Genomic DNA, 22,062 nt, shown 5'->3' with positions numbered 1-22,062 from the left:
GCTTAGGTGTAGTTTGAACAGGCCAGCTGGGCAGGTAACTTATTTTAGTATTTACACTCTATTCGCTTCTGGATCAATCAATACATTTTCTTAACAATTACAATTTACATTTGGTGTCCTGAGGTTTCTTACGACCTAATTTATCTTATTAAATGCTTTGATTTAGCAATTACACAATTTGAAATATCAACAGTCTGAATGACTGTCATGGCCAGTCTATTAGTTATGGAATTCCAGCGCTCCGAGTGTTGTTTTATACCAATTTCATTGCAATCTTTTAATTTAGGTTATATTTTCTGTTACAGTACATAGGCCTATGTAATAAACTTCACATTTAGTGAAATTAATGTTGTTTGAATCATCATTACTAATAGAAAGGCCACCCAAATGATGATTTATAGCTAGTGTTGATAGTACAGCTACAGTTTGACTGACATTGTGAAATCTCTAATTAGAATCAAGTGTTTCCCCCCCGCCCACTACATTGGAGGTTGAGAGGTCTGTGGTTGGCTGAGAATGAACATTCATGGAAACCCATGCTGAGAGTGCATATTTTCAAGCGACACGCAGTGAAAATATGAGACAGTGCACAATTTTTTTCCCTATTGCCTTTCCGCATCTGCCGGCTCAGCAGCACTAGGCAGAACAGAATTTTTACGTTCATTTCCCATATAACCCAATGCGCTTTGAGCAATAGAATTGCCATGAATGTATGTTCACGGTGTAATAGCAGAATTTAACAGAATCTCTTTTGAGAGAGGTTCATTCAAGTATCTCGAGCATCTTGAGAGTTACAGTTCAAATTAAGTCCTGAGTCATAGATGCTCTAGTCCAAATCGACTGTCAAGTGTTTACATTTTTTTTGTCTCAAATCTCAACATTTGCGACTTGAGTTTTACTCGAGTTTAAGTCACGTGACTCGGGTCCAGATCTCTGATACAGGGTATACCCGTTTAAATGTGAAACAAACTGACACAGAATTCATCAAGACAGCCTGACTCACTAATAAACTGTGCAACATAAACATACCTTACACCTGGTTATCTGCTAAACTATTTGGAAAGATGTGTTCCCCACCCCCCAAAAATAAAAACATTTTACATAATTTAATTTATTTTTAAAATATTTTTTACAGAGGACCACTTAATATAGTTTGTCGGTACAAAAATAAATAAAATAACTTCCCGGTGATTCCATCAAACTGTCCAGCCCAATCGTTTCAAAGCCTGACTAACACAGCCAAACACCTCCAACTTCAACAATCCTCTTGTCTTTCGATCTGCTGCTGTCCAGTCAATCTAAGAAAAAGACAATTCAGGGTTACCTATAAACAAATTCCATGGGAAGTAACATTCAGCAATGTTCAACTTTAATACTACAACATATGGCATAGACAGATAAACCTGAGTCTGTTTGTGGAATTGTTATGCCAACAAACTTGGATATACATTTGAAGTCAGAAGTTTACATATACACCTTAGCCAAATACATTTAAACTCAGTTTTTCACATTTCCTGACATTTAATCCTAGTAAAAATTCCCTGTTTTAGATAAGTTAGGATCACCACTTTATTTTAAGAATGTGAAATGTCCGAATAATAGTAGAGGGAATGAATTATTTGAGCTTTTATCTCTTTCATCACATTCCCAGTGAGTCAGAAGTTTACATACACTCAATTAGTATTTGGTAGCATTGCCTTTTAAATTGTTTAACTTGGGTCAAATGTTTCAGGTAGCCTTCCACAAGCTTCCCACAATAAGTTGGGTGAATTTTGGCCCATTCCTCCTGACAGAGCTGGTGTAACTGAGTCAGGTTTGTAGGCCTCTTTGCTCGCACACGCTTTTTCAGTTCTGCCCACAAAATTTCTATGGGATTGAGGTCAGGGCTTTGATTGCCACTCCAATACCTTGACATTGTTGTCCTTAAGCCATTTTGACACAACTTTGGAAGTATGCTTGGGGTTATTGTCCATTTGGAAGACCCATTTTCGAGATTCTTGAGATGTTGCTTCAATATATCCACATAAATTTCCTCACTCGTGATGCCATCTATTTTGTGAAGTGCACCAGTGCCTCCTGCAGCAAAGCACCCCCACAACATGATGCTGCCATCCCCGTGCTTCACGGTTGGGATGGTATTCTTCGGCTTGCAAGCCTCCCCCTTTTTCCTCCAAACATAACTATGGTCATTATGGCCAAACAGTTCTATATTTGTTTCATCAGACCAGAGGACATTTCTCCAAAAAGTATCATATTTGTCCCCATGTGCAGTTACAAACCATAGTCTGGCTTTTTTATGGTGGTTTGTGTGGCAGTGGCTTCTTTCTTGCTGAGCAGCCTTTGAGGTTATGTAGATATAGGACTCATTTTACTGTGGATATAGATACTTTTGTACCTGTTTCCTCCAGCATCTTCACAGGGTTCTTTGCTGTTGTTCTGGGATTGATTTGCACTTTTTGCACCAAAGTACGTTCATTCTCTAGGAGACAGAACGCATCTCCTTCCTGAGCGGTATGTCGGCTGCGTGGTTCCGTGGTGTTTATACTTGTGTACTATTGTTTGTACAGATGAACGTGGTACCTTCAGGCGTTTGGAAATTGCTCCCAAGGATCAACCAGACTTGTGGAGGTCTACAATTTACAGTGCCTTGCGAAAGTATTCGGCCCCCTTGAACTTTGCGACCTTTTGCCACATTTCAGGCTTCAAACATAAAGATATAAAACTGTATTTTTTTGTGAAGAATCAACAACAAGTGGGACACAATCATGAAGTAGAACGACATTTATTGGATATTTCAAACTTTTTTAACAAATCAAAAACTGAAAAATTGGGCGTACAGTTTTATATCTTTATGTTTGAAGCCTGAAATGTGGCAAAAGGTCGCAAAGTTCAAGGGGGCCGAATACTTTCGCAAGGCACTGTATTTTCTGAGGTCTTGGCTGATTTCTTTTGATTTTCACATGATGTCAAGCAAATATGCAAGGAGTTTGAAGGTAGGCCTGGAAATACATCCGCAGGTACACCTCCAATAGGCTAATTGACATCATTTGAGTCAATCCGAAGCTTCTAAAACCATGAAATAATTTTGGGGAATTTTCCAAGCTGTTTAACTTCTTGACGCACCCATCCCGTTAGTGGGATCATTTTCATCAACACCCGCTGAATTTCAGCACGCCAAATTCAAAGTAAATTACTAAACATATTTCATTTTCATGAAATCACAAGTGCAATATAGCAAAACACAGGTTAGCTTGTTAATAATCCACCTGGCGTGTCAGATTTCAATACAGCTTTTCGGCGAAAGCATAACAAGCGTTTATGTAAGAACGTCTCTCTCAGTAGACAAAATATTAGAAACACCTAGCAGCCAAGTAGATTGGTCACGAAGTCAGAAAAGCAATAGATTAAATTGCTTACCTTTGATGATCTTCGGATGTTTTCACTCACGAGGCTCTCTGTTACACAATAAATGTTCCTTTGGATTCATAAAGATTATTTTATATCCAAAATACCTCCATTTGTTTGGCGCGTTATGTTCAGAAATCCACAGACGCGAGCTGTCACGACATCGCAGACAAAAATTCCAAATAGTATCCGTAATGTCCACAGAAACATGTCAAATGTTTTTTATAATCAATCCTCAGGTTGTTTTAAAAATATATAATCGATAATATATCAACCGGGACTGTCACTTTTTCAATAGGAGAGGGGGAGACAATGGCTGCCCCACTCTGTTGCGCAAGCAAAACTCATGCGAACAACCAGCTACCCACTGACGCGATGTTATCTTTCTTGCTCATTTTTCAAAATAAAAACCTGAAACTGACTGTTGACACCTTGAGGAAGCGATAGGGAAATTAATCTGGTTGATATCCCTTTAAATGGAGCGAAGGCAGGCTATGGAACATGGGAGCTTTCAAAATAGAAGCCACTTCCTGGTTTGATTTTCCTCAGGTTTTCGGCTGCAATATCAGTTATGTTATACTCAGACAATATTTTGACCGTTTTGGAAACTTTAGAGTGTTTTCTGGGCCTGAGAAATAGGCAGTTTCAAATGGGTACGTTTTCTTTAGCCAAAAACGAAAATCCTGCCCCCTACACTCAAGAAGTTTAAAGGCACAGTTAACTTAGTGTATGTAAACTTCTGACCCACTGGCATTGTGATTAAGTGAAATAATCTGTCTGTAAAGAATTGTTGGAAAACATACTCGTGTCATGCACAAAGTAGATGTCCTAACCAACTTGCCAAAACTATAGTTTGTTAACAAGAAATGTGTGGAGTGGTTGTAAAACGAGTTTTAATGACTCCAACCTAAGTGTATGTAAACTTCCGACTTCAACTGTACGTATCAAGCGCTTTCTTATAAACTCTCACTGAATCAGCATATACAGTGGCTCCAAAATTACTGGCACCCTGACTGGCAATGCACAAACAAGACTTAAAATAATATAAACAATATAATTATAGAGAGAAACTCAAAATACCAACATGTGAGAAATACTGTACTTTATTAATGTTTCAATGGAACCCACCAAAATCATATAATTATTTAATACAAAATAGATTTCACCAAAATCAATGTTTCATAATTATTGGCACTCCTTATTTAGCACTTAGTGCCACCACCTCTGGCAAGGATAACAGCATGGTATTTTCCTGTAATGTTTGACAAAGTTAAGGAACACATTTGGAGGGATTTTGGACCATTCCTCTATGCAGATCCTTTCAAGATCCTTCACATTCTTGGGTTTGCACTTATCAACTGCCCTCAACTCAGCCCACAGGTTTTTGATTGGATGGAGGTCTGGTGACAGATGGCCATGACAGAACATTGATTTTGTTGTCACAGAACCATTTCTGTGTGGATCTTGAGGTATGTTTTGGGTCATTATCTTGTTGGAAAGTCCACGTACTGCCAAGTCCCAGCCTTCTGGCAGAGGCAACCAGATTGTCAGCAAAAATTGCCTGGTACTTGGTGGAATTCATTATGCCATCAATCTTAACCAGTGCCTCTGGACCTCTGGAATTAAAACAGCCCCAAAACATCACTGACCACCCACCATATTTCACCGTGAGTAGGAGGTGCCTCTCCTTGTATGCATCTCTGTTTCGACACCAAACATGCCGATGCTATATCTGACCAAAACATTCAATTTTGGTCTCATCTGACCAGACCTTCTTCCAATCGTAATTTAAATGACGTTTGGCAAACTCCAAGCGCTTGCGTCTGTGTCTTGGTGTCATTAAGGGCTTTCTTCTGACAACCCTTCCAAAGAGCCTGTGGTTGTGGAGGTGGCATCTGATGGTGCTTTTTTAAACCTGGTGACCCCAAGACGACGCCAAGGCCTGCAATTCTTTCACAGTGAGTCTTGGGGATTTTGTTGCTTCTCTCACGATCCTCCTCCCTATGCTGGGGGGCAAAATGCATTTGCGTCCTCTGCCCGTGAGGTTTTCAACTGTTCCATATCTTTTAGAATGTTTTAATAATTGCCCTGACAGTGCTCAGTGGTATATTCAATCGTTTGTGCATCTTCTTGTAGTCATTACCAGATTTCTGAAGGTCTACGACCAGCTGTCCCTTTTGAACTGCCAGTCCTTTTCTTTTCTCCATGGTGTTGGATGACAAAGGAATATTGCATGCCTGTTACCTCATTTTTATACCCTAGTTAAAAAGAAAGTGATGTAATGGCTTAATATAGTTTCTTAGATAAACTTAAATAAGTGGAATTTAATTCCTGGTTTAATGTTGGTAGATGTTATTTACAATAATATTTAATCTCTTGCACTTAGCCATCCCGGATCCGGGATCGTGAATACAGCCTCAAGCTCATTACCATAACGCAACGTTAACTATTCATGAAAATCGCAAATGAAATTAAATAAATATGCTAGCTCTCAAGCTTAGCCTTTTGTTAACAACACTGTCCTCTCAGATTTTCAAAATATACTTCTCAACCATAGGAAAACAATCATTTGTGTAACAGTATTCATAGCTAGCGTAGCATTTAGCATTAGCATTCAGCAGGCAACATTTTCACAAAAACCAGAAAAGCATTCAAATAAAATAATTTACCTTTGAAGAACTTCAGATGTTTTCAATGAGGAGACTCTGTTAGATGGCAAATGTTCAGTTTTTCCTGAAAGATTATTTGTTTAGGAGAAATCGCTCCGTTTGGTGCGTCACGTTTGGCTATCAAAAAAAAAACGAAAATCCAGTCATCAAAACGCCAAACTTTTTTCCAAATTAACTCCATAATATCAACTGAAACATGGCAAACGCTGTTTAGAACCAATCCTCAAGGTGTTTTTCGCATATCTCTTCGATGATATATCGTTCGTGGAAGTGTGCTTTCTGTTCTGAATCCCAGGAGAAAATGCCTGCAGCTGAAGATTACGCACCAATTTAGACAAAGGACCCCGGGCGGGCCCCTGGAAAATGTAGTCTCTTATGGCCAATCTTCCAATGATATGCCTACAAATACGTCACAATGCTGCAGACACCTTGAAGAAACGAGAGAAAGGGCAGGCTCATTCCTGGTGCATTCACAGCCATATAAGGAGACAATGGAAAACAGAGCTTCAAAAATTCTGCTCATTTCCTGTTTGAAGTTTCATCTTGGTTTCGCCTGTAGCATAAGTTCTGGGGCACTCACAGAAAATATCTTGCAGTTTTGGAAACGTCAGACTGTTTTCTTTCCAAAGCTGTCAATTATATGCATAGTCGAGCATCTTTTCGTGACAAAATATTGCGCTTAAAACGGGCATGTTTTTTTATCCAATAATGAAATAGCGCCCCCATAGTTTCAAGAGTTAAGGGTGCCATTAATTGTGAACTTGATTTGGAGGACATTGATTTTATTTAAATCAATACATTATTTTGTTGGGTTCCATTGAAACATCAATAAAGTACAGTATTTTTCACATGTTGTAATTTTGAGTTTTATCTCTATAATTATATTGTATATATTTTTTTAAGTATTGTTTGTGCATTGCCAGTCAGAGGTGCCAGTAATTTTGGAGCCCACTGTACATCTATATTATTCTCTGAGGCTACCCGAAACATGTCCCAGTCCGCGTGATTAAAACAATCTTGAAGCGTGGATTCCGATTGGTCAGACCAGCGTTGAATGGTCCTTGTGACGGGTACATCCTGTTTGAGTTTGTGTATAGGATGGGAGAAGCAAAATGGAGACGTGGTCGGATTTTCCCGAACGGAGGCTGGGGGAGGGCCTTGTATGCATCGTGGAAGTTAAGAGTAGCAGTGATCCTGTGTTTTGCCAGCTCAGATACTGCAATTGATATGCTGATTGAATTTAGGTAGCCTTGTTCTCAAATTTGCTTTGTTAAAATCATCAGCTACAATAAATGCAGCCTCCAGATATATGGTTTCCAGTTTGCATAGAGTCCAATGGAGTTCCTTGAGGGCCATTGTCGTCTCCCTTGGGGGGATATACACCGCAGTGACAATAACCAACTAGAATTGTCTTGGGAGATACTACTGACCGCATTTGATTGAATTCTAGGTCCTGTGAACAGAAGGACTTGAGTTCCTGTATGCTGTTACAATTACACCATGAGTCATTAATCATGAAATATACACCCCTCCCTTCTTCCCTGAGAGATGTTTATTCCTGTCGGCACGAGGCACAAAGAATCCCGGTGGCTGTACTGATTCCGACAGCATGTCCTCAGAGAGCATGTCCTCCAAGTTTCTGTGAAACAGAGTATGTTACAATCCCGGATGTCTCTGGAAAGCAACCCGAGTAAAATACTCTGGAAGCGGTGGGTGATGTGTGCGCCTCTGAAGTCTGACCAGAAGGCCGCTCGTCTACCTCTCCTGTGACGGTGTTGTTTTGGGTCAGCCTCTGGAATCAGTTTGAATGCCTTGGGTGGATCGAACAAAGGATCCGCTTCGGGAAAGTTGTATTCCTGGTTGTAGTGCTGGTAAATTGACGTCACTCTGATATCCAATAGTTCTTCCCGGGATGTATGTAATAACACTTAAGATTTTCTGGGCTAAAAATGTAAGAAATAATACATTAAAAAAAACGAAATAATGCTTAGTTTCCTAAGGATTAGAAGCGAGGAGACCCTCTGTCTGCGCCATCTTGCAATATTTTTCAGGTGAAGGATTAAGTAGCTAGCGTAATACAAAGTGTGTGCTTTTACAATCAATTCATGCAATTATTCACTATAAGCAGGTATTGCTGAAAAATAGAGTTGAACAACTATGGTTTAATACACTAACAGTCAACGACCAAAAGTACATTTTTATTACCTGATGCACCCCAGACCTGCTGAAAGACCTTGTCTTGTGTAGCTTGGGTCTTCGTCTTCTCTCGGCCTGATGACAAGGTCTATGTTTGAGCCCTTGTTGTCTATCCCACACTATTTGCACAATGACCTTACTTCTTCCACCGATTTTGTCAAGAGTATTGAAAAGTAAGTGTTTGTTGATTGATTCGTTACATTAAAAAGGACATTTTTGGGATACAGTCCCAAAAATGTACATCACTTCAAGTGAAAAGCAAAAACATGCAAAACACTAATTTGATCAAATTCATCAAAAGGGTTGGGAGAATGTCTGAAAATTGACTTTGTGAGAATTATGATTAAAATAGGGCAACTAACGTTACTCCTCACTATCCCTAAACGAGGCCAGTAACAATCATTTTAACTGCTATGCATTGTCCTTGCCTTAATTTATAATACGGGGAGTAACTTTGCATTGCTATGCTACATCTGTACCCATGACTAAGCTAGTGAGCATTGTTAGCTAATGTTAGCTAGATCAGCTAAAAAGTAACATTTCTTGTAGCACTCAGAACAACTTGGAAACTAACAGTACTAGAAAGGTTTTCACACGTTTCAAACATACTTATGGTTGGTTGTGTATACAATACAGTTACAGGGGTTTATCAACTTTACGGATTTATATTCAGGAGCGATAGCACCACATGTACATACACTATATATACAAAAGTATGTGGACAACCCTTCAAATTAGTGGATTCGGCTATTTCATCCACACCCGTTGCTGACAGGTGTATAAAATCGAGCACACAGCCATGCAATCTTCATAGACAAACATTGGCAGTAGAATGGCCTGTACTGAAGAGCTCAGTGACCTTCAATGTGGCACCATCATAGGAGGCCACCTTTCCAACAAGTCAGTTCATCAAATTTCTGCCCTGCTATGAGCTGCTCCGGTCAACGGTAAGTGCTGTTATCATGAGGTGGAAACGTCTAGGAGCAACAACGGCTCACCACGAAGTGGTAGGCCACACAAGCTCACAGAACAGGAACACAGAGTGCCGGAGCTTGTCGCGCATAAAAATCACCTGTCCTCCGTTGCAACACTCTCACTACAGAGTTCTAAACTGCCTCTGGAAGTAACTTCAGCACAAGAGCTGTTCGTATGGAGCTTCATGAAATGGGTTTCCATGGCCGAGCAGCCGCACACAAGCCTAAGAAGTACCATGGGCAATGCCAAGCTTTGGCCTGAGTGGTGTAAAGCTTGCCGCCATTGGACTCTGGAGCAGTGGAAATGCGTTCTCTGCAGTGATGACTCACGCTTCATCTGGCAGTCCAACGGACAAATCTGGGTTTGGCGGTTGCCAGGAGGATGCTACCTGCCCTAATGCATAGTGCCAACTGTAAAGTTTGTTGTAGAAGGAATAATAGTCTGGGATAGTTTTTCATGGTTCGGACGAGGCCACTTAGTTCCAGTAAGAGGAAATGTTAACGCTACAGCATAAAATTACATTCTAGATGATTCTGTACTTCCAACTTTGGCAACAGTTTAGGAAAGGCCCTTTCCTGTTTCAGCATGACATTGGCCCCATACACAAAGCGAGGTCCATACAGAAATGGTTTGTCGAGATTGGTGTGGATGAACTTGACTGGCCTGCACAAAGCCCTGACCTCATCCCCATCGAACACCTTTGGGATGAATTGGAACACCGACTGCGAGCCAAGCCGAATCGCCCAGCAACAGTGCCTGACCTCACTAATGCTCTTGTGGCTGAATGGAAGCTAGTCCCTGCAGCAATGTTCCAACATCTAGTGGAAAGCCTTCCCAGAGGAGTGGAGGCTGTTAAAGCATCAAAGGGGGGACCGACTCCATATTAATGCCCATGATTTTGGAATGAGATTTTCAACGAGCAGGTGTCCACATACTTTTGGTCATGTAGTGTACCTTTTTCTTTGGAGTTCAAAAACTGGCTGCTACTGCAACCCCGTAGAATGAGGAAGTAAGCAGCTACTGCGACCCGTAGAATGAGGATGTAGCCAAGCCAATAGAAAGAGAAGCATCCAGGAGCCAACTGAGAGAGAGTGCAGGTTTTGGGCGTGTTTTCCCTGGGCGGTTCTTGCCTGGTCAGGGAAGAACCGCCCAGGACACGGGTCGCAGTCTTACCAAACTCTCTGACGCGGATTGTGGTGTGTTTGCCTGCCGTAGGTAACATGTGACTAAGATTACACTGCTGTGCTGGGTCACAACGTGTCTCTGGACCTCAGAGAGAGGGAGAGAGAGAAGAACAAGGAAAATGAAGAAAAGAGAGACGGTGACACCGTGTGGAGGTGTAACTTCTGTGGCTCAGAGTGCGATCACTGAATCGCTCACGTGCATGTTCCATTTCTCTGAATATCATTCCATTCCAGCCTGGGGCGCAGGCAGGTAAGTAAGCAGGCTTCAAAGCTTAGGTCTTCAGCAGCAGCCTTTATAAACAGAATACAATGGTCACAAATAGGGCTGTTACGGTGACAGTATTTCCACCACATCGGCGGTCAAGACGGCAGTACAATTCCACTTAACCGTTTAGTCACGATATTTTTGCTTCTCCAAACTCTGATGCTGCTACTGGTCATTAGTAGCCTACCAAACTTGCTAATTGCCTGGTACTCGGCACTCTATTGTCCCGCTAATCACTCTGACATCAATGCAAATGTAATTGAAAATCTAATCAAACACTTCATGAGCTCATATTGCGCAACATTTCTATAGGCTATGCAAATGTGTGAGAAAACAAGAGTTTTTATGGCCTCTATTACAAATAGGATCCCATCAGCTTTCTATAGGTGTGGCCTACTATATTTATTTATTTATTTATTACTCAACTTTCCTAATATTAAGCACATTGCTTCTCTTTACAATAGGAGTATAGCCTACCTGGCTGGCATGAAAATGAACCAATGGACAAGCGTCCTCTATTTGCTATTTAAGTTCATAGATGACATGTATTTTTCCCCCGCTGCTCCTGTTTTGAGACAGGTGCATGATGATGGTCCATTCTAAATCAAAACAAATTTTGCACATACAGTTGAAGTCAAAAGTTTACATACACCTTAGCCAAATACATTTAAACTCAATTTTTCACAATTCCTGACATTTAATCCTAGTAAAAATTCCCTGTTTTAGGTAAGTTAGATCACCACTTTATTTTAAAAATGTGAAATGTCAGAATAATAGTAGAGAGAATGATTGATTTATTTCAGCTTGTATTTCTTTCATCACATTCCCAGTGGGTCAGAAGTTTACGTACACTCAATTAGTATTTGGTAGCATTGCCTTTAAATTGTTTAACTTGAATAAAACGTTTCAGGTAGCCTTCCACAAGCTTCCAACTTCCAATTTTGGAGAATTTTGCTCGCACATGCTTTTTCAGTTCTGCCCACACATTTTCAATGGGATTGAGGTCAGGGCTTTGATGATTACCACTCCAATACCTTTGGCGTTGTTGTCCTTAAGCCATTTTGCCACAACTTTGGAAGTATGCTTGGTGTCATTGTCCATTTGGAAGACCAATTTGCATCCAAGCTTTAACTTCCTGACTGATGTCTTGAGATGTTGCTTCAATATATCCACATAATTTTCCTCCCTCATGATGCTATCTATTTTGTGAAGTGCACCAGTCCCTCCTGCAGCGAAGCACCCCCACAACATGATGATGCCACCCTCGTGCTTCACGGTTGGGATGGTGTTCTTCGGCTTGCAAGCGTCCCCCTTTTTCCTCCAAACATAACGATGGTCATTATGGCCAAACAGTTCTATATTTGTTTCATCAGACCAGAGGACATTTCTCCAAAAGTACGATCTTTGTCCCCATGTGCAGTTGCAAACCGTAGTCTGGCTTTTTTATGGCGGTTTTGGAGCAGTGGCTTCTTCCTTGCTGAGCGGCCTTTCAGGTTATATCGATATAGGATTTGTTTTACTGTGGATATAGATACTTTTGTACCTGTTTCCTCCAGCATCTTCACAAGGTCCTTTGCTGTTGTTCTGGGATTAATTTGCACTTTTCGCACCAAAGTACATTAATCTCTAGGAGACAGAACGCGTCTCCTTCCTGAGCGGTATAATGGCTGCGTGGTCCCGTGGTGTTTATACATGTGTAGTATTGTTTGTACAGATGAACGTGGTACCTTCAGGCGGATCAAGGATCAACCAGACTTGTGGAGGTCTACAATTTATTTTCTGAGGTCTTGGCTGGTTTCTTTTGATTTTCCCATGATGCCAAGCAAGGAGGCACTGAGTTTGAAGGTAGGCCTTGAAATACATCCACAGGTACACATCTAATTGGTTCAAATGATGTCAATTAGCCTATCAGAAGCTTCTAAAGCCATGACATCATTTTTTTGAATTTTCTAAGCTGTTTAAAGACACAGTCAATTTAGTGTATGTAAACCTTTGACCCACTGGAATTGTGATACAGTGAATTATATGTGAAATAATCTGTCTGTAAACAATTGTTGAAAAATGACTTGTGTCATGCACAAAGTAAATGTCCTAACCGACTTGCCAAACCTATAGTTTGTTAACAAGAAATTTGTAGAGGTTGAAAAACAAGTTTTAATGACTCCAATTTAAGTGTACGTAAACTTGAATGTAAACTTCCAACAAATAATGTGATATTTGAGGCTCTCTCTCACTAATTGATTGTACAATGTGTTAACATATAGTATTATATTATGACGTCAGTTTGTGATTGTGTGATTTGAGGGTTAGATACATGTTCATTTCAACATTTATTTAAAAAAAATTATGAACAATGGGAACACTGCCTTGTTCATCTGAGCCTTGCTGTTTGAAAGCTGTCGCAGATGCACTTCCCCCGACTTCACTCCTCAACTTACTTCTACAGTCAGTTGCTTTAGCCTTACCACTCAATCACACCTAATATCTGTGGTGCTGCTCGTGGCATCGCCGTCTTGCTGAGTCTAGCTTTTGACTGTTATACATTTAATCTCAATGTGACCTGCCAGATTAAGAATCTTAAACCCCATCAGAGAAAAAAGCTGAAAATAATTGAACATAACTGAAAGGAATTTTCATTTACTATAATAGCCTTGCTCTGTAATATTCAGGGCCGTACAGTAGAATATAATACATTTAACTACAGTTGAAGTCGGAAGTTTACACTTAGGTTGGAGTCATTAAAACTAGTTTTTCAACCACTCCACATATTTCTTGTTAACAAACTATAGTTTTGGCAAGTCGGTTAGGACATCTACTTTGTGCATGACACAAGTCATTTTTCCAACAATTGTTTACAGACAGATTATTTCACTTATAATTCACCGCAATGCAATTCCAGTGGGTCAGAAGTTTACATACACTACGTTGACTGTGTCTTTAAACAGCTTAGAAAATTCCATAAAATGATGTCATGGCTTTAGAAGCTTCTGATAGGCTAATTGACATCGTTCGAGTCAATTGGAGGTGTACCTGTGGATGTATTTCAAGGCCTACCTTCAAACTCAGTGCCTCTTTGCTTGACATCATGGGAAAATCAAAAGAAATCAGCCAAGACCTCAGAAGAAATATTGTAGACCTCCATAAGTCTGGTTGATCCTTGGGAGCAATTTCCAAACGCCTGAAGGTACCACGTTCATCTGTACAAACAATAGTACGCTATTATAAACACCAGGGGACCACGCAGCCGTTATACTGCTCAGGAAGGAGACGCATTCTGTCTCCTAGAGATGAACGTACTTTGGTGTGAAAAGTGCCAATCAATCCCAGAACAACAGCAAAGGACCTTGTGAAGATGCTGGAGGAAACCGGTACACAAATATCTATACCCACAGTAAAACAAGTCCTATATCGACATAAACTGAAAAGGCCACTCAGCAAGGAAGACTGCCATAAAAAAGCCAGACTACAGTTTGCAACTGCACATGGGGACAAAGATCATACTTTTTGTAGAAATGTCCTCTGGTCTGATGAAACAAAAATAGAACTGTTTGGCCATAATGACCATCGTTATGTTTGGAGGAAGAAGGGGGAGGCTTGCAAGTCAAAGAACACCATCCCAAACGTGAAGGACGGGGGTGGCAGCATCATCTTGTGGGGGTGCTTTGCTGCAGGAGGGACTGGTGCACTTCACAAAATAGATGGCTTCATGAGGGAGGAAAATTGTGTGGATATATTGAAGCAACATCTCAAGACATCAGTCAGGAAGTTAAAGCTTGGTCGCAAATGGGTCTTCCAAATGGACAAATGCCCCAAGCATACTTCCAAAGTTGTGGCAAAATGGCTTAAGGACAACAATGTCAAGGTATTGGAGTGGCCATCACAAAGCCCTGACCTCAATCCCATAGAAAATGTGTGGTCAGAACTGATAAAGCGTGTGCGAGCAAGGAGGCCTACAAACCTGACTCCGTTACACCAGCTCTGTCAGGAGGAATGGGCCAAAATTCACCCAGCTTATTGTGGGAAGCTTGTGGAAGGCTACCTGTAACATTTGACCAAAGTTAAACAATTTAAAGGCAATGCTACCAAATACTAATTGAGTGTATGTAAACTTCTGACCCACTGGGAATGTGATGAAAGAAATAAAAGCTGAAATAAATTGTTCTCTACTATTATTCTGACATTTCACATTCTTAAAATAAAGTGGTTATCCTAACTGACCTAATACAGGGAATTATTACTGGGATTAAAAGTTAGGAATTGTGAAAAACTGAGTTTAAATGTATTTGGCTAAGGTGTATGTAAACTTCTGACTTCAACTGTACATTTACACCAATTTACACAGGGGGAATTCATATCCAGGTTTTGATTCTTTACATTGATAGAACCATGTGAATATGCTGTTTAGTCAACTCCACTGTGTTAGTATTTGGAGTGAGCGGTGCTTAGTCTGTGTGTACTGTACAATATAGGTTTGGAATCCATAGACGGCTTCTCTGTTGCAATACACTACACACCCTTTCTGCCTGCTGTCTTTCATTAGTATTTAAGCCCTTTTGTGTTGTAGGTGTACTGTATAGATGTTATAGCTGTCATCTCAACAGCGACCCCAATCTCCCCTGCCACGCACCAACACCACACACCCCAGCATAGTTCCGTGGCCTCTGAACTTTCCAGGCCAATGCTCTCTTGACCTTTTATTGTTGTCCGATTGAGAGGAGATGGAGATTCAGGAGTGATGGAAGAGAGATGGAGAGGAAACGGATAAGCAGCAAAGCTGCATAGTTGCAATACACACACACACACACACACACACACACACCCTTTCTGCCTTCTGTCTTGCTTTAGTATTTAAGCCCTTTTGTGTTGTAGGTGTACTGTATAGATTGTTTAAACAACCATGTTTGATTAGTATTTAAGCTCTTTGTGATGGGCTGTATAGCGGTGGATCATTAACATGGTTTAATAGACCTTCCTGGGGTGTCGGCATTCTTTCATCCTCACACTCAGTCAGTGACAGTCGGGGTCTATTGTGGTTAAATAGTGCCCCCCACCCCCCCACAGAGTCAACTAATGAATTGCAACAGCAACACCAGCCACAGCTGCTGTAATGAAAAGGACTAGAGAGATTTACAGCCAATAGCTCTTATCCCCTCTGAGGGAAACGTCACAATGCCACTCTTACTATTCTCTTCAGCTACTTTTGTTAGAATTTTCAACAAAGAAGAGTTGGCCGTGTTGCTTCTGTTCTGTATCTCATAGGTTACGAGTATTTAGTGTTTTAACAGATCTGTCTCCACCAACAGTACATAAAATAAGTGCTGTAGTCTTGACTCTTGTTCAATTCAAACTAGAGGTTGACCGATTTTATGATTTTTCAACGCCGATACCGATTTGTTGGAGGACCAAAAAAAGTATATACCGATTAATCGGCCGATCTTTCTTTTAATTTTTTATATTTGTAATAATGAAAATTACAACAATACTGAATGAACAATGAAAACTTTTTATTTTAACTTAATACTTAAAGAAAATCAATTTAGTTTCAAATAAATAATGAAACGTGTTCAATTTGGTTTAAATAATGCAAAAACACAGTGTTGGAGAAGAAAGTAAAAGTGCGACATGTGCCATTGTATAAAAGCTAACGTTTAAGTTCCTTGCTCAGAACAAGAGAACATATGAAAGCTGGTGGTTCCTTTTAACATGAGTCTTCAATATTCCCAGTTAATAAGTTTTAGGTTTTAGTTATGAAAGGAATTATAGGACTCTTTCTCTCTATACCATTTGTATTTCAAATACCTTTTTACTATTGGATGTTCTTATAGGCACTTTAGTATTGCCAGCCTAATCTCGGGAGTTGATAGGCTTGAATTCATAAACAGTGCTGTGCTTCAAGCATTGCTAAGAGCTGCTGGCAAACGCAGTAAAGTGCTGTTTGAATGAATGCTTACGAGCCTGCTGCTCTCTACTACCGCTCAGTCAGACTGCTCTATCAAATATCAAATCATATACTTAATTATAATAAACACACAGAAATACGAGCCTTTGGCAATTAATATGGTCAAATCCAGAAACGATAATTTCGAAAACAAAACATTTATTCTTTCAGTGAAATACGGAACCGTTCCATATTTTTATCGAAAGAGTGGCAACCCTGCTGTTACATTGGACAAACTTCAATGTTATGTCATAATTATGTACATTTCTGGCAAATGAATTACGGTCTTTGTTAGGAAGGAAATTGTCTTCACACAGTTCGCAACGAGCCAGGCTGCCCAAACTGCCGCATATACCCTGACTCTGCTTGCGCTGAACGCAAGAGAAGTGACACATTTCCCTAGTTAATATTGCCTGCTAACATGAATTTCTTTTAACTATATATGCAGGTTTTAAAAAATATACTTGTGTATTGATTTTAAGAAAGTCATTGATGTTTATGGTTAGGTACATTTGTGCAACGATTGTGTTTTTTTCCCCGCTAATGCGCTTTTGTTAAATCATCACCCGTTTAGCGAAGTTAAATGACACATTTAACAGGCACCCCATTGATTATATGCAACGCAGAACCAGCTAGTTAACATAGTAATATCATCAACCTTGTGTAGTTAACTAGTGATTATGTGAAGATTTTACTGTTTTTTACAAGATAAGTTTAATGCTAGCTAGCAACTTACCTTGGCTCCTTGCAGCCACAAGGTCCTTTTGATGCTGCACTCGCGTAACAGGTGGTCAGCCTGCCACGCAGTCTCCTCGTGGATTGCAATGTAATCGGCATCCAAAAAGACCGATTACCGATTTGTTATGAAAACTTGAAATCGGCCCTAATTAATAAATCGTCCAACCTCTAATTCAAACAGTCTGTTTCTGTTGCTTAAACTAGTGACGGTTACATATTATTTATTGAGGAGAAGAGTGCCCATGCTTTTCTGGAGCAAGTGGCTTTGTCTTCTGATTTATTTTGCACAGAGAACTGTAGGAAGAGGACTTGAAGTTTGTGTGCGTGCGTCTGTCTGTCTCTTATTGCTGGGGGGGAGGACGCCCCCCATCCAAACAAGAAAGGACGGCCCCCATCCAATCTGCACCACCACATCCCATGACAATCCACCATCACACAAACCCTGGTCCAAAGCTGTCATCTCAACAGCGATCCCACCCTCCCCCGTCACACACCAACAACACACACGCCCCAGCATAGTTCTGTGGCCTCTGACCTTTCCAGGCCAATGCTCTCTTGACCTTTATTGTTGTCCGAGTGAGAGGAGATAGAGATGCAGGAGTGATGGAAGCGCGCTGGAGAGGAAACTGATAAGCTGCAAAGTTGCAATACATACACACACTTTCTTTACTATTTAAGCCATTTTGTGTTGTAGGTGTACTGTATAGATGGTTTAAACAACCATGTTTGATTAGTATTTAAGCTCTTTGTGGTGGGCTGTATAGCGGTGGAGCATTAACATGGTTTAATAGGCCTTCCTGGGGTATCGGCATTCTTTCATCCTCAGGACCAGAGAGATTTACAGCCAATAGCTCTTATCCCCTCTAATGAGGGAAACTTCACAGTGCCACTCTGTCACTCTTCTCTACAGCTACTTTTGTTTGAATTTTCAACAAAGAGTTGGTCGTGTTGGTCCAAAGCTGTCATCTCAACAGCGACCCCACGCTCCCCTGCCACACACCAACAACACACACACCCCAGCATAATTCTGTGGCCTCTGACCTTTCCAGGCCAATGCTCTCTTGACCTTTTATTGTTGTCAGAGTGAAAGGAGATAGAGATGCAGGAGTGATGGAAGAGGGATGGAGAGGAAACGGATAAGCAACAGAGCTGTATAGTTACAAAACCTTCCCAGAGACACTGTCTGTCATGAGCAATACTATTATGTAGAGTTCGGGGCCTTTCATACTAAATTGGTTTGGAGCCTTTTTAGACCAAACTCTGGAGTGTTTCCCCCTTAGTGTTCACACAAGTCCAAATTAACTGAACTATCTGCACTTGGGAGCGCAATAAACAACGCACTGTGGTTCACTCAAAAATAGTGACCTCGGTCCAATTCCATTCGTACCAAATACTTATTTTCCACCATAATTTGTAAATAAATTCATAAATCCTACAATGTGATTTTCTGGATTGTTTTTTCTCATTTTTGTCTGTCATAGATGAAGTGTACCTATGATGAAAATTACAGGCCTCTCTCATCTTTTTAAGTGGGAGAACTTGCACAATTGGTGGCTGACTAAATACTTTTTTGCCCCACTGTAACTATATTATGATTATTTGTATCAATTTGGTGGCCATTGTTTAACAAACTGTGCCATGACATGTGCTGCAGCAGTAGGCCAAACAACAGAAACATCGCTAGACCAACACATTCCTCACTTTCCAGTTGCACAATTTAAAGGGGAACTACACAAAAATCCCAAACTGTTTTTTTTTTTTATCCCCAGACCTTAAAAATGGTCTTCTGGTGGGATTTAAGAATTGACATGAACTCAGAACATACATTTTGTTGTGTCTCTATGAATAATTGTAATATTGAGAGTAAAAAAAAATGTAGAAAAAAATCCCAAACCAGGAAAAATAAAACTGAGAAAATACCAAATATCATTTTGAGGGGCCAGTCATTCCAAATACGGGTTGCTAACCATTATTGTCACAGGTAAATTGACAGAAGAGAGGAATGTGCCTGTTTGAACGCTTTAATGAATAAGTAGCTCGCAACCTTTCATTCTTTTTAAGTAGCTCTCATGCTAGAAGATGTTGGAAACCCCTGGCTCGGAACTGTGTGTGAAAATGCACTTCGTTTGGCTGTTATGTCCCTTTCACATCCCTAGTACGAAATTATTCAAGGGCAGATCAAATACAGATAAGATCATAGGTTATCTATTTGGTTTCTGAATAGAAAAGTAACAGCAGAAGCCGCTCATGAATAGGCCCCAATGCCTAGGTTGCTTAGCTCTCTGACATTTGTTGTAGATTGTTGGCTAGACTAAGCATAACAATTTATCGTTCTTGCAAAGACCTGGCCATGCTTAGCTGTGGACAATTATCTGGTAAGACTGGGATACATGCATACGCGCACGCACACACACACACACACACACACACACACACACACACACACACACACACACACACACACACACACTGATGGGCAGGGATTGTGTTCCTCCTCAAGTGGAATCTTACATCACAGTGGAACAGAGCTCAGGTTACCATGGTGATGTAGCCAGCACTGTCAACCATGGGTATACTGGGTTAGGTTAAAGTTAGCGTTGCATGTGTCTTTCTCCTCTTTCTCTGTTCCCCTTTTCTCTCTGTCTCTGTCTTTTTCTATTTCTGTCTCTCTCATGCTCTCTGTTTCTCTTTTTACCTTCCCTGTATCTCCACACATTCTAGTCCACAGAGTATGTGCTTCTGATAAAGAAGTTGTCTGTTGAAGCAATAAGGCACTATGGGGGTGTGGTAAATGGCCAATATACCACGGCTAAGGGCTGTTCTTATGGACAACGCAGAGTGCCTGGATACAGCCCTTAGTCGTGTTATATTGGCCATATACCACAAACCCCCCCGAGGTACCTTATTGCTATTATAAACTGGTTACCAATGTAATTAGAGCAGTAAAAATAAATATATTTGTCATACCTGTGGTATATGGTCTGATATACTACAGCTGTCAGCCAATCAGCATTCAGGGCTTGAACCACCCAGTTTATAATTGTTGTTATAGGACTGTGTTCATAGGACTATATCCCTCTAGGTGGACAATAAACAGATTGTACATGAAGTTATTCTAGGTGCTTCTGTAAAGTTCTGATTTTGTATTCTTGTAAATTTCACATCTGTTTCTCTGCAACTAACCTGTACCCCTGAACATTGACTAGGTACCGGTACGCCCTGTATATAGCCTTGGTATTTTATTGGGTTGCATTTTATTTTTAACTTTAGTTTATTTAGAAAATATTTTTTAAACTATTTTTTGAACTGCATTGTTGGTTAAGGGCTTGTAAGTACGCATTTCACGGTAACACCTGTTGTGTTCAGGGGATGTGACAAATAAAATTGGATTTGAACTGCAAGGAGTCACAACTGACTGAAAACACACTCACACACCCACACTGAAATGTGTACCCTTCAGAAACCAGGGTTTGAAGAGAGGGTAATGGATTGTTGTCAACACTAAGACATCAGCTCCATGGATCTCTCTGTAACTCTCGGTTTCTCTCTGTGTCTCATGGTGGACGCTCTCTCTGACAAATGTGATGAGCCCTTTGATGTTGTTGATGTTCATGGTTTCCGTGGTTTCCATGCCCCCGGGGTAGTAATGGTGTGCAAGTCAGTCAGCCGCACAGACACAAAGTCTCTGTCTCTGTCTCTCTCTCGTTCCGCTCGGCTCACATGCTAGTGTCTCCTCATGTTAAAACTAGGCTCATCAGAACGAATTGAGCCGGGAGAAACAGAGCTGTGGTAGTCTCTGTCACACATAACACTGTAGCCTTTGGGACAGACCATACACACACACCACTGTAGTCTACTATGGGACAGACTGCCACTGTAGGACAGCCTGTTAGGGCACCAACTCACGTGTTTTATTATTATGTACATGTCACGAAAAGGTGTGTGTGTTTGTGTGATAGGCCTATGGCTTTGTAACAAGCTTGTGTGTGTGTGTATAGAGAGAGAGCTCAATTAATCAATCTCATTAATTACCTGACTGATGAACGGTTAATGAATGTTGGCTGTCATTTTTAACTACTATCTCACCCTCTCCCCTTACCCCTCAACTGTCCACCTCTCTCCTCTGTCTCTCAGCCTCTTTCTCCCCCTCCCCTCTCTATCGCTTTCCCCCCTCTTTCAGCCCTCCCACACAGATGCACCCCGCCGCCCAGCTCGACAGGAGCGATGGGATGTGTCAACTAGGTACTTTACTTGCCAACATTAAACACTAACTGGGGGAAGGAAGGGGTGAGAGGTTTAGAAAAGGGGGGGCATGATGTCAACTAGGTACAGTGCCTTGCGAAAGTATTCGGCCCCCTTGAACTTTGCGACCTTTTGCCACATTTCAGGCTTCAAACGTAAAGATATAAAACTGTATTTTTTTGTGAAGAATCAACAACAAGTGGGACGCAATCATGAAGTGGAACGACATTTATTGGATATTTCAAACTTTTTTAACAAATCAAAAACTGAAGAATTGGGCGTGCAAAATTATTCAGCCCCTTTACTTTCAGTGCTGCAAACTCTCTCCAGAAGTTCAGTGAGGATCTCTGAATGATCCAATGTTGACCTAAATGACCACTGTCAAACATGGTGGTGGCAGCATCATGGTTTGGGCCTGCTTTTCTTCAGCATGGACAGGGAAGATGGTTA

At 40.7% G+C, this 22,062-nt stretch overlaps 1 protein-coding gene across 8 annotated transcripts in view; it reads left to right on the top strand.

Moving 5' to 3' along the window:
* LOC110525827 (solute carrier family 23 member 2) overlaps positions 1-22,062 on the top strand; it is an 85,474-nt gene that overhangs the window by 23,060 nt on the left and 40,352 nt on the right. For 4 of the 8 annotated variants that reach the window (XM_036979964.2, XM_090237715.1, XM_090237717.1 and 1 more), the window contains exon 2: positions 21,505-21,612. The exons of the other annotated variants lie outside the window; for them this stretch is intronic. In XM_036979964.2, the coding sequence (XP_036835859.1) occupies positions 21,564-21,612 (49 nt within the window). In that variant the 5' untranslated portion in view covers positions 21,505-21,563. The remainder of the gene's footprint in view (positions 1-21,504; positions 21,613-22,062) is intronic. 8 annotated transcript variants of the gene reach the window in all.

Source organism: Oncorhynchus mykiss, chromosome 6, assembly GCF_057628025.1.
Source record: "Oncorhynchus mykiss isolate SJ-2025 chromosome 6, ASM5762802v1, whole genome shotgun sequence".
NCBI classification, from domain to species: Eukaryota; Metazoa; Chordata; class Actinopteri; order Salmoniformes; family Salmonidae; genus Oncorhynchus; species Oncorhynchus mykiss.
The sequence above is the reverse complement of the archived record's forward strand: the minus strand, read 5'-3'. Positions and strand labels throughout refer to the sequence as shown.